The sequence below is a fragment of the Geotrypetes seraphini genome, chromosome 4 (assembly GCF_902459505.1).
Source record: "Geotrypetes seraphini chromosome 4, aGeoSer1.1, whole genome shotgun sequence".
In the NCBI taxonomy this organism is placed as follows: Eukaryota; Metazoa; Chordata; class Amphibia; order Gymnophiona; family Dermophiidae; genus Geotrypetes; species Geotrypetes seraphini.
In genome coordinates, this window is record NC_047087.1 from 280,047,307 (window position 1) to 280,059,410 (window position 12,104).

At 39.9% G+C, this 12,104-nt stretch overlaps 1 protein-coding gene across 1 annotated transcript in view; it reads left to right on the plus strand.

The window, feature by feature from the left end:
• Nucleotides 1-12,104, plus strand: part of GOT1 (glutamic-oxaloacetic transaminase 1) — a 38,817-nt gene that overhangs the window by 14,291 nt on the left and 12,422 nt on the right. The window contains exons 2-4 of the mRNA XM_033943440.1: nucleotides 3,015-3,196; nucleotides 5,290-5,413; nucleotides 7,133-7,245. Coding sequence (XP_033799331.1) covers nucleotides 3,015-3,196; nucleotides 5,290-5,413; nucleotides 7,133-7,245 — 419 coding nt within the window. The remainder of the gene's footprint in view (nucleotides 1-3,014; nucleotides 3,197-5,289; nucleotides 5,414-7,132; nucleotides 7,246-12,104) is intronic.

Here is a 12,104-nt window from a genome sequence, read left to right on the forward strand (position 1 = left end):
AAGCCTCTTTAAACTGGAAAAACTCAAAGGTGCTTGCTGAAGAAAGCTCTAGATGTGAATTGAAATATATTTGCAATTCTTCAAGAAGGTCAAAAACTTTAACAGAACAAGGCTTCCTATTCTCAAAATCCAGATTTAAACTGAGAATTGGTTCACTTGTGTTTGCTAAGAAATTGATCTGTACTTTTAACAAAGGAAACTTAATTGGATTATTCAGTATTTCCTGAAAAGTTTTTCTGGACAACCCTACTCTTTCATTCCTCTCTTAACTAAGAGATTGATTTTCCAAAGTCAACCATTTTGATTATACTAATCACAGATACATCCAGCCTGGACTGGGAAGTTCACATAAATGGTCTCCTAATCCAAGGTCCCTGTTGATGAAAGAGAAGAAGGTTTCACAGCCTTGTGGCACTAAGGGCAATATATCATATTCTAAAGGTGTTCAGAAATCAGATGATTAGCCAAATTTTCCTGTTTCAATCAGTCAGGTAGGTGTGTGTTCAAGGTGTGTTCAATTTGTGCAAGCAGGAAAAATTAATGGCTCCTTTTACAAAAGCTCAGCCTCCCTTTCCTATGAGTAGCTTGGCATTTAGCATTCACTGCTTGGCAAAGCACTTTTATAAAAGCTTGCCTAAGTCTTTTATCTTGTGTCATAAGCAGTCGGATTACGAACTGGGTCATTGTATACATAATAGCCGTAAGAGTTACTGATCTAGCAAGCATTCATGCAGACAAGTGGGGTTGCCACTTAGGTTCTAATGAGTGGTCCCTGAGTTAGAACATAATGAATAGTATTTTATTTCACTAGAGAGTTCCAAGATATTTTTTTTTTTGGCAATGGTAAGGTGCCAGCATTCTGCTACAGAAGATAGTGAGATAGGAGCAGCAGAATACACATATCCTTAAAAAATCTCTAGCAGAAAACTTGAGAAAACTCAGGAGAAACAAGGGGCCTATAATTCACTTAGCTCTTTCTTGGTTTAGACCAGTGGTCTCAAACTCACGGCCCGGGGGCCACATGTGGCCCACCAGGTTCTAGTTTGAGACCCTCGGTATGTTTATCATAATCACAAAAGTAAAATAAAAGTTTCTTGATCATATGTCTCTTTAGCTATAAATGACAATATTATTATTAAGACTTAACCGAAAAAAAATATTTATATAGAGTTTTACCTCTTGCAAAATTGTCATTTCTTTAATAAGACATTCATTATTTTTTCTGAGGCCCTCCAAGTACCTACAGATCCAAAATATGGCCCTGCAAAGGGTTCGAGTTTGAGACCACTGGTTTAGACAAAATAGTTTTCCAGTCCTCTCAGGATTTATTCAATCAGGCTAGACATTTCCAAACTCTGATTTTAAAGAACCAAGGAGGCTTTTGTAAAATCCCAACCTTTAGTCCCCTCTCCCTCCCAGTTCAGCATCTAATGTACTTTTTACTTCTAGGAAAAAATTCACTAGAAATTTTACAATTGCATATGTTTTCTGGTTTGATAGGAAGCATCTAGATTTCTTCTGTTCCATGGACTGATTGAAATGTGGCTAAAAGTAGGTGTAGGTTGCATCGTGTACAATATTTTTAGCTGTAAGAAAAAAAGAGCTGTTCCTCTGGGCATATTTAGATTGAGGGAGGAAAATGGTTAGCATATGCATTTTTAACTATTTGTGCTTTATTTTGTACCTTCACTTTCCACACAAATAACGCAAGCAGAGAATATGGATCCTTTTAAATGCACTTTCCACTTTCAAAGAACAACTATGTGGGTAGTTTCTCTTTGAAAATGTGCATTAAGAGCAACCATGTAGTTTGCAAATAGGTAGGCTACTTGAAAACTGATCAAAAATATTTGTATTCCATACCTACTTAAAAAAAAAAAAATAGATTCCATAGAACACCTGTAATTTTTATAATTACTGCTTTTATCTCCAGCCTATTTAATGCTTGATAGAGCTACATTAGCAATTTATTTAGTGTGTGTGGTGGTGATGGTGGGGGGGGGGGGGGGGCAGGTTTGCAGACTTGTCTGTACTTTGCACTCATTGGCCTGTGGGCTGATTTTTCAAGGGTAACTCCCTACACAGCTTATCCTTTGAAAAATCTGCCAGACCTCTTGTGCCAGTGCGATCTCTTCTCCCATAAAGTATGCAAAATAAAGAACCCTCTGAGATTTCAGAATGAAATTGTGGCACATAGTTAAGTCAGCTCACCCTTCTAACCCATCCTTTTTCCCTGTAGTTTATCCATGAGATCCTTTTGAAAATTGCCTCCTAAATGTACATTAACAAAATATTATTGTCTCCTTATAACAAAGCTGACAAAAGTGTTAAATTATTCTGGTTTTCTTTCTAGTATGTTCTGTTGGTGAAAGGGACCTAAAAATGAACAAAAAAAAGAGAAAAACAAGGTCTCCACAACAAATAGAAGCACATTGAAGAGAGTGTCAAAAATATTTCAATCATGGTGGTTGTGAGCAGTAAAAGTCTACAGATGGAATCACTGTCACAAGGTGTGTATTCTGAAAAAAAAGGTTTTTATTGATATGACCAGACACGGGCTGTGTTTCGACTGTGCAGAGTCTTCTTCAGGGGTCTTGTTGGCAACAAATAGGAGTCCGTTGAGTCATTTAGAAAACATACCGTATGTATAAAAGCAAGGAAAATTAGTCGCCCATTTTCTGTGCGAGAAAAGCGTAGTTGGCTAAAACCACTGAATGCTGTCGCAAATCGAAAACAAGTGCCACTTTAGCTCCTGTTTGTTGCCAACAAGAAGGCTCTGCGCAGTTGAGTCGGGTCGTATCAATAAAAGGTCATCCCAATAAAAACTTTTTTAATGAGAATACAGACCTTGTGACCACTTACAACCACCACGATTGAAATATTCTTGAGATTCCATCGTAGGTAAAAGGGACCTTCCAATAGTAAACTTCTATGTTGTCCTTTCTGGTTAGCAGCAAAAATGATAGACACAGGATAAACTGATTTTTTTTTTGTTTGTTTGATGTTTTTTGCAGCTTATCGCACTGATGATTCACAGCCCTGGGTCCTGCCAGTAGTGAAGAAGGTAGAGCAACAGATTGCAAGCGATGCCAGTTTGAACCATGAGTACCTGCCGATCCTTGGACTGCCTGAATTTCGGTCTAGTGCCTCTAAAATTGCACTGGGAGGGGACAGCAAAGCCATCCTGGAAAAGAGGGTACGTTTAGAGGAGACATGAAGCAGAAGAGTTATTTACAAGTTTCTTAATTTAATCTAAACTGTTAAAGAAACAGGATCCAGTATGATGATGATTAAATCTTTGGCTTTAAATGATGTTTCAAAACAATTTTGAGTTTTACATTACCACTAATGCAAAGCATTCTTTTTTTTTTTAAATTCTTTATTCATTTTCAACATTTTCAATAAGTGCAATACAAATTAAATACATTTTATATTTAAGACATAACTTAATACTCTTTAAGCAAGCTCTCTTTTGATTATCTGCATGTGAATTTTTATAGTTATATACAAATGAATACACGACTAATCAAAACTGAATGAAAAATTCTAAAATGCTGAAACTTTTCCTTTAGGATGAAAGTATGGGTTGTACAGTGTGTAATAAGAAAATAACTTTTGTCTGTGTTGCAACTGCAAATCCTAAAATTACTATTTATAAATACAATTTAAAAATGATAAAGACAGGTTACATCAACTTTTGTTGATGGAAAAAACTAGAGCACAGCTTAATCCCAGACAGAAAAAAACCATTTTTTTTATTGATATGGGAACCTTTCATACAATCACTGTCCACGAGGGCTCATAGTCTGCTGCTCAATCCTTTGTAACTGATATATTAAATTGTCCTCTTATGGTACCAAGATATTTCTTTTTTTTTAGCTCTGTTACTATATCTGGATAGGTGGGAACATATAATAATAATAATAATTTTATTTCTTATATACCGCTATACCATAAGTTCAAAGCAGTTTACAACAAGATACATGCAATGAGAGTAAGAGAAGTTTACAACAAGATACATGCAATGAAGGTAAGAGATGTAATAGGAAGAGAAAAAAACTTTCAGTGATACAAAATTACAAATGGAAGAGACCCAAGTTGGTTTGAATCAAAAGGATATCTGTCAGAGATAGGGGTGCGGGGGAAAACAATTTGGGTGGAATGCAATTACAAATGGGAAGAGCATGAGTTAATCTAAAATCAAGAGAAATTGAGAATGAGAGAGATGGCTGAGCGGATAGGACAAGGATTGGGATTAGTATGTGTTAAAGAGACGGGTCTTCAGTGATTTTCTGAAGTCAGCGTATGAAACGGCCTCGAGTATGGGTTTTACGAGCCATGTGTTCAGTTTGGCTGCCTGGAATGATAACATTCTGTCAAGTCTCCCTGTAGGCCTGGTAGGACTCTGTCACTTTATTTGACTTCCCCCCCCCCCTATCCCTGAACAGGTGTTTATACAATGCAGTTCGGAAAAGGGGGAGGATAGGTCGATAGAGTAGGCTTACACTTGGTTTTATTAAACTGCAGAAGAGCTTCTTACCGTGGGCCAGCGAGATAAATGCTCCAAAGCTCATAGGAAATGAATAAACATCGGAGCATTTACCTTGCTGGCCTGCGCTAAGAAGCTCTTCTGCAGTTTAGAAAAAGGAGCCCTTACTTTTTGTACACACTTACCCTATTTATTTAGTCAGTTACTTTTCTATCCCATTCTCCCCAAAGAGCTCAGAATGGGTTACAGGCTAACGTACATAATATACAGTTAATAGGTTACAATTTGCCATAGTTACAATACAATTTTTTTCTTACAAGTTTTTATCCTAACTCGATACATCTAATACCATTCTATATACCAATCTATATATAAAATATATAGACCAATCATAGTTACAGTGCAAGGTTTTTCATTACAAGTTTTTATCCTAATGACACATACAAGGCATCTAATACCAATATATATAATTTTGTATGTTATTGGTTCGTATATCTTTCAAGAGTTAGAGTCGCTGAAAAATGTTCTACTCCATACAATGTGAATTGTAAACAGATTTCCCATTAGATGTTTTGAAGAATACAAGAGACAGATTCTGTACTTTTTCATGACATGTTTATTAAGTCCTTTGGACATTTGTATTTTGTATTGTCATCTGAAAGTCTATACACTTGATGTTAATTAATCATAAAAATGAGAAATAAGTAATGGAAGTGGTGGAAGGGATTAGCAGAAGAAGTTTAAGTCCAGTAGAAATGTGAAGTCTGCATTTCCAAGCTTGTCCCTTTCTCTGTTTTTAGGTAGGAGGTGTTCAGTGTTTGGGTGGTACTGGAGCACTGCGCATTGGAGCTGAATTTCTTAGACGCTGGTATAATGGGACCAATAACCCATCTACTCCAATTTACATCTCTTCTCCATCCTGGGGTAAGACTTTGCCATACCCAATAGGCTTTTAGTATATTCTACATAGCCTGTGTTATAGCTGGAATTAAAGCCTGGTAAGTAGGACAGTTTGCAATTAGCTTGACATCAGGGCTGGTTTAAATGGTTGATTCTCATGTTCCTGATGCAATATTATATCACTTGTTTCCTTTCTCCCACCTTCACTTTTGTACTCTATTGCAGGAGTGGGCGCAACCTTAATACAAAGAGGGCTGGATAAATACCAGTTGGCCACACACATATTAACAAATGCACCATATTATTCACTACTGATGAAATTCAATGTAATGTCTGAATGAACATAAATTATTACTAGAATGGTCTGTCACCATATACTTTTATCTTTCCAAACAGTTGCTAATACTGTCAATCACGTCTTGTTATGCTGTTGTATCTTTCAACAGTTCCACTGACAACATTTTCTGTATATACTTCCCATGGACTTGCAGGCCTCATAAAATTCAAAGGCCGCAAGGTGCCCAACCCTGCTCTATAGTATTTGTAATGAGTCACCATTGCTTGATCCCAATTTTAAAATCTTTCTATATCTCTGTGAACCGCTATTTGTTAGTCTGCCTGAATCTGCATGCCCTGAAACAGGACTTCAGCCATCTGCATACCCCTCTGAATCACCCTACTAATCACAAAATAGAAACTTGAATGTACTGCCTTAGAGTGCTCTCTCACCTTTGTCTGCTTGTTCCCGCTTTCTTTGTCCCTGTAAACCACTGTGAATTTGCAGTCCCTGAAACAGGACTTCGGCTGTCTGCATACCCCTCTGAATCACCCTACTATTCACATAATAGAAACTTGAAGGTACTTCCTTGGAGCGCTCTCTCACCTTTGCCTGCTTGCTCCCTGTTTTAAAATCTTTCTTTGTCCCTGTAAACCACTGTGAATGTGCAGTCCCTGAAATAGGACTTCGGCCATCTACATACCCCTCTGAATCACCCTACTAATCACATAATAGAAACTTGAATGTACTTCCTTGGAGTTCTCTCTCACCTTTGCTTGCTTGTAGGGACATCACTAGAGATTGAATTCACAGCTACACTGTGCACACCTCACTGGCTGAAATCCCACTCTTGTGCAATATCGTGCACTTCATATTTCTGCTGATCTCATTCCAATCCGCCCTTTTACTTGCAATAGACTGTAAACCTAGGGACATGTGTTCAAATCCCCTGTAACTCTCTTTTTTTGTTGTTGTTGTTGTAAATGCGAGCCCTCCATTATAGTATTGCCTTTCACATGGCTTGTGTCTGTTGTGCATGTAAGTCCACTGGGCCTATCTCATCCTGACAGATGCCCAGGGAGTTACATGAATAATCGAAGCATATGATTCAACAGTCTTTACGTGCCCCATGCTACCTCCAGCTCCACAGACACAAGTGTGGTGAGAGAAAGGACTTTGCCTGAGTTGTATCTATCAGCGTTCCTATGAATTCCAATTGAGCTAAAAGAGATCCAATGGGTTTGGGATAATTGATGATGAACTCTAGTGACTCTTGAACCCAATTTGATTTTGCACATTGATCACTGTGCTTCTTCTTAAGATGAAAAGTTCTTTACCAGCCAAATCATCCAGATGAGGTATCATGTATCCCTGTACAAAAGTGACAGCTCTCTTGGTTCATATGAAATATGGATTGCCATTTTGGAGAGAGAAATTGTTTTCTGTATTCTGTTTTTCCCCCCCAGAGAACCACAATGCAGTGTTCATTGATGCGGGCTTTAAAGACATACGCACTTATCGCTACTGGGATGCTGCTAAGAGAGGTCTGGATCTGCAGGGGTTTCTGCAGGATTTGCAGGTGGGGGACAGAAATTGGGGATCACATCTAGTTGTACCATTAGGGCAGTTATACCATTAGAGCAATGATTCCCCAACCTGTCCTGGGGGACCCCCAGCTAATCAGGTTTTCAGGATATCCACAATGATTATGAGGAAATACATTTGTACACCAAAGAAGCAGTGTATACAAATTAATGTCATGAATATTCATTGTGGGTATTCTGAAAAACCTGACCGGCTAGGGCTCTCCAAGGACAGGTTTGGGAATCAGTGCATTAGAGGAAACTGGTCTGTGATACCCATCTCTTATAAACTGTACATCTCACTGGCCCTGTTGTAGTTCTTTTTTCTGAAGCACTGATTTTCATTTGGTCTCCCTAGTAGAATTCTTTTGGAGAGTGATTGTGTTGGATAAAGCTGCTGTGCTGTACTGTACAATTAGAGAGGGGAACAGTTAGAAATAAATCTAAAATCCAAAACCTCATTTTTTCAAAATCTAAGGTCAAGGTGAGTTAGATTCAGGTATATAAGTTGTTTATTTGGGGGTTTTTTCCTGTCCCAGTGGACCCACAGTCTAAGCTGTGCCTGAGATAATGGAGGGTGAAATAGTTGTCCAAGGTTACAAAGAGAGTCAATGGGAGAAGCAGGGTTTGAACCCTGGCTTTGAACCTCTTTCTCTAACCACTAAGCTGTTACCCCACTTCTTAGATTATTAGAATACACTATTAGGGAGGGCAATGATATAACAAATAAAACTGAGGAAAATGCATTTATAAAGGCAGTATATGTGCCTATGTATCTTTATAAAGGGAAAGGGAATAAGAATCGATATACCACCTTTCTTTAGTTACAATCAAAGTGGTTTACATATTATATATCCCAGTAAATAAATATATACAGGTACTTATTTTGTACCTGGGGCAGTGGAGGGTTAAGTGACTTACGCAGAGTCACAAGGAGCTGCAGCAGGAATTGAACCCAATTACATAGGTTCTCAGGCTGCTGCACCAACCTCTAGGCTACACCTCCACTTATAGCACACAAATACTCTTCTGAGGCAGGTATAAATGTGTGTTTGTAATCTATATAATCTATATAATAAATTATAAAGTACATGTATACATTGCAACTCCATCCAAGCTGTGACCTAGAAATGTTTCAGTGCAGGTTGCATTCAAAGAGCACATGCTTCTGGTGGTGTACATACTTCTAAACGTGTATATACCCATGCAGTTTTATAAGAGCCACCATCTGCTTGTAAAATATGGCTTACACATGCTCCCTTATTTGACAGCTTAACCTTTAGGCCCTGATGCACAAAAGGTTTCTTTGCAAGTAAGACTGGTTTTAACCAGTCTTACTTGCAAGGAAACTCTCCTACCAATGCACAAAAGGGTTCTTGGAGGCTGCTACCGATCATTGGTAGCAGCCACTGAGAAACCTATACCAATGCATTACAGGGAGCTCATCAATATTCTAATGAGCACTCCATATAATGCACAGCAGGAAAACACGTTTCCCGTGCAAACTTTACTGGCAGGGTTTGAGCTGTCGTAGTCTTGCATTCCTATCGGTTCCTGGATGCTGATTGGCTCAGACACTGAAGGAAAGAAAGGATATGATGGTCCACCCTGCCAGTAAAGGCCCAGACAACCATTAAAAAACAACAAACAAAAAAACCCCAACTTGTCCCTCCATCACGCTGAACCCCCTCACCCGGTGTTGCCCCACTACCACACCCCTGCACATTTTTTTCAAGATCAGCAGGGGGATGCCCACTCCCTTTTGCCTCGGCAGCTGCTGTCTAGACCCCTCCACAACCCCTATATCCCCTGACACTCCCAATACCTTCTAATAAAAACCGGCAGGAGGGTTACTCACTCCCTTCTGTCTCGACTACCATTGTCCAATCACACCCCCCCACTCCCTCCTGCTGGCAAGCCTGCATATTCAAATGGTGGGCCTTCCCCTCCCTGGCACATCCTGGAATGCACTGGAAGTGGCCTAAGGCCCTGTTTGGCTCAGGTACCTAAGGCTCCTCCCATGAGGATACACCGGGATGGGGAAGGCCCGCCATTTTGAAGAAGTGGGCCTGCTGGCAGGAGGGAGTGAGCATCCCTTCTGCCAGTCTTCATTAGAAGGTACGGGGAGTCGAGGGTCTGGACTATGGCAGCCAAGGCAGCCCTCCTACCGAACCCTTCCATCAATCCTCAACTGGAGAGGACTGATGGAAGGGAGGGAGTGCAGTACCTCCTAGAGTGCCCCTCTGCTGTGCTCAGCTGTCTATGAACAGTTTCCTAAGAAAGTTGGCTGCTTTGAGGTCTGAAAAAACCTTCTTTTGTGCGTTTTTCATGTGGATGTATTTATATTTGAGAATGGCCAATAACGATAGACATACTATGGACCAAAATGTCTACATAGGTCATTTTCAAAAGAAAAAGATGGACGTCTTGCTGTTTTGAGAACGGACATTTTCTCTGCTGGATTTCTGGTGATCTTTCCCAAAACGTTCAAACTCAGACTTAAGACGTCCTATTGAAAATGCCCCTCAGTGTGTCTTTTACTATAATAATTTTTTAAAATTTAAACATTCACTGTATAAATCCTGCCTATGCAGGAACAGGAAGTTGCTGCAGAGAAGCGGCTTCTGGGGTAGGCTGATGGCAGCAAGCATATCTCTTTGCTGCTGCTGGCTGCCTGAAGATTCAGTTAGAGTGGCAGGGCCTGAGGAAGAGGTAAGTGGGGGAGTTGGATGTGAGGAGAAGCAGTGTCGAAAGAGGGGTGGAAGGGAGGGCACAAGGGAGGGCAGGAGGGAGGAAGACACAGCATGGAGAGAGGGAGGAGAGTTGGAGAAACAGCATTGAGGGGAGGGCTGAAGAAGCATGGAAAGGAGAATGTGCTGAAAAAAAGAGCATGGTATAAGGTAGTGCTGGATGGGAGTGAAGAGACAGAAACAGCAGGTGAGGAGGTTGGAAGAAGAGAGAGGGGCACCTGTGGGGAGGGAGGGAGGGGGGGGTTGGGAGGAGAGAGAGAAGCACTAAAAGGGTACAGGGAAGACCAAGGAAATGGGTGTGGGTGGTGCTGGGGATAGAATATGGGTGGGGGTCATATGTTCTCTTATTTTTTGTTTTCATAAATATGGTAATTCTACCTAATTAGGTTATGCAGCAGGGCAATGATCCAAAACATAAAAGTATGTCTAAATGTAAAAGGCTGAGGAGAAACAAAATTAAAAGTTTTGGATAAGTCTAGTCAGTCCTTACTTCAATCTAATGGAGACACTGGCAGGACTTGAGACGAGCACGTCTTCCCCAAAACCTACTAATGTGTCCTGGGTTAAAAAAGACAGACATATCAAATTATAGGAAGTGTTTGTAATTACTGCTGCTTAAGGTGGTACAACCAATTATTAAGTGTACGGGCAGTTACTTTTTCACATTATTTTGGATAAGTTAAGTAAAGTAATAATTTAAAAACTGTTATGTGTTTATTCAGGTTCCCTAACTGTTTGTTTAAATATCAGAAACCAATCAGTGTGACTTTATGTAATAAATAAGGGAAAATAGGGAAATAAGGGAAAACAGGAGGGGTAGACACTTTTTCACGTCACTTTAGAGCAGTGGTTCTCATCCTTTCTTCTGTTGTAACACATCTGACAGACACTGTTCATGCATGTGACACAGCTGAATATTAAAAATGATGCAGGGGAAATATAAAATATTCTAAAACAGAATTTATTTTTTAATCATCTGCTAAAATGATCAAACTTTATTTTTTCTTAAACAAATACAGGTTGTATGATGACTGGGACAATATATAAATGTTAATAAGTGATTGAATGGTAGACAAATTCATACTAACTGTCAACATCAATAAACTTTTACCCATTCTATAGTAAAGAGATAAGATGTTCCCCTTACAGCTTGCCATACAAAATAAATATATATTTTAAATTCTGGTGTCACTTCAGTAACAGCAATACAAAATTTCTCCACCTTCAGGTACTGTACATTAACACAAAACCCTGTAAATATTCTACCCAGAATCCATGGAAAACCCAAAAACCATGAACAACAGATCTGCAACATTTATAGTGGGGGCTGGTGGCAGTAGTTATTATTGGGGGTAGTATGGACCAGTTAATGGGGATTTGAATTATTTGATTGTCTGGAACTCTGCTCTCCCCAGCTTGCAAGCACAGGTAGTTGTTAGGTAAAACACAGGCTTGCTGCCTATGCCAAAGCTTTGGTGATATGCCTGCCACCTCTTGGCAACACACTGGCTGAGAATCACTGCTTTAGATCAGGGGTTCTCAAAGGATGCACCTAGTCAATCAGGTTTTGAGAATACCCCCAATGAATATGCATGAGCTAGATTTGCATATAATGAAGGCAGTGTATGCAAGTGTAGCTCATATATATTCTAGGGTGTGCCCCATGACTAGGTTGAGAACCCCTCCATTGTTAACACAGGTAATGTGCATTTTTGCAGCTGGTTTTGTGTTGGGAAAGAACATTGTCATGTGCTGTGGCATAATAAGGGTGGAGGGTGCCATCCCTCCCCCACCTGGCAATGGGTGAGGGGTCTTTTAACTGCACTGCCCCCAGTACCTCTTATCCTTCTTATCTTTGCCGGCAGTGAGCAGAGACTTTACTCGCTGCTCACGCCAGCTTGAGTCTTCCCTCTGATGTAACTTCCCGGTTCCATGAACAAGAAGGGGAGTAGCTTAATGGTTAATACAGTGGACTGAGATCCTTGGGGAACGGAGTTCGGCTCCCACTGCAGCTTCTTGTGACCCTGGGCAATTCACTTAACCCTCCATTACTGCACAGAAAGTACTTGCACATAATGGGTACAGTGCTGCATATGTCTAGTAGT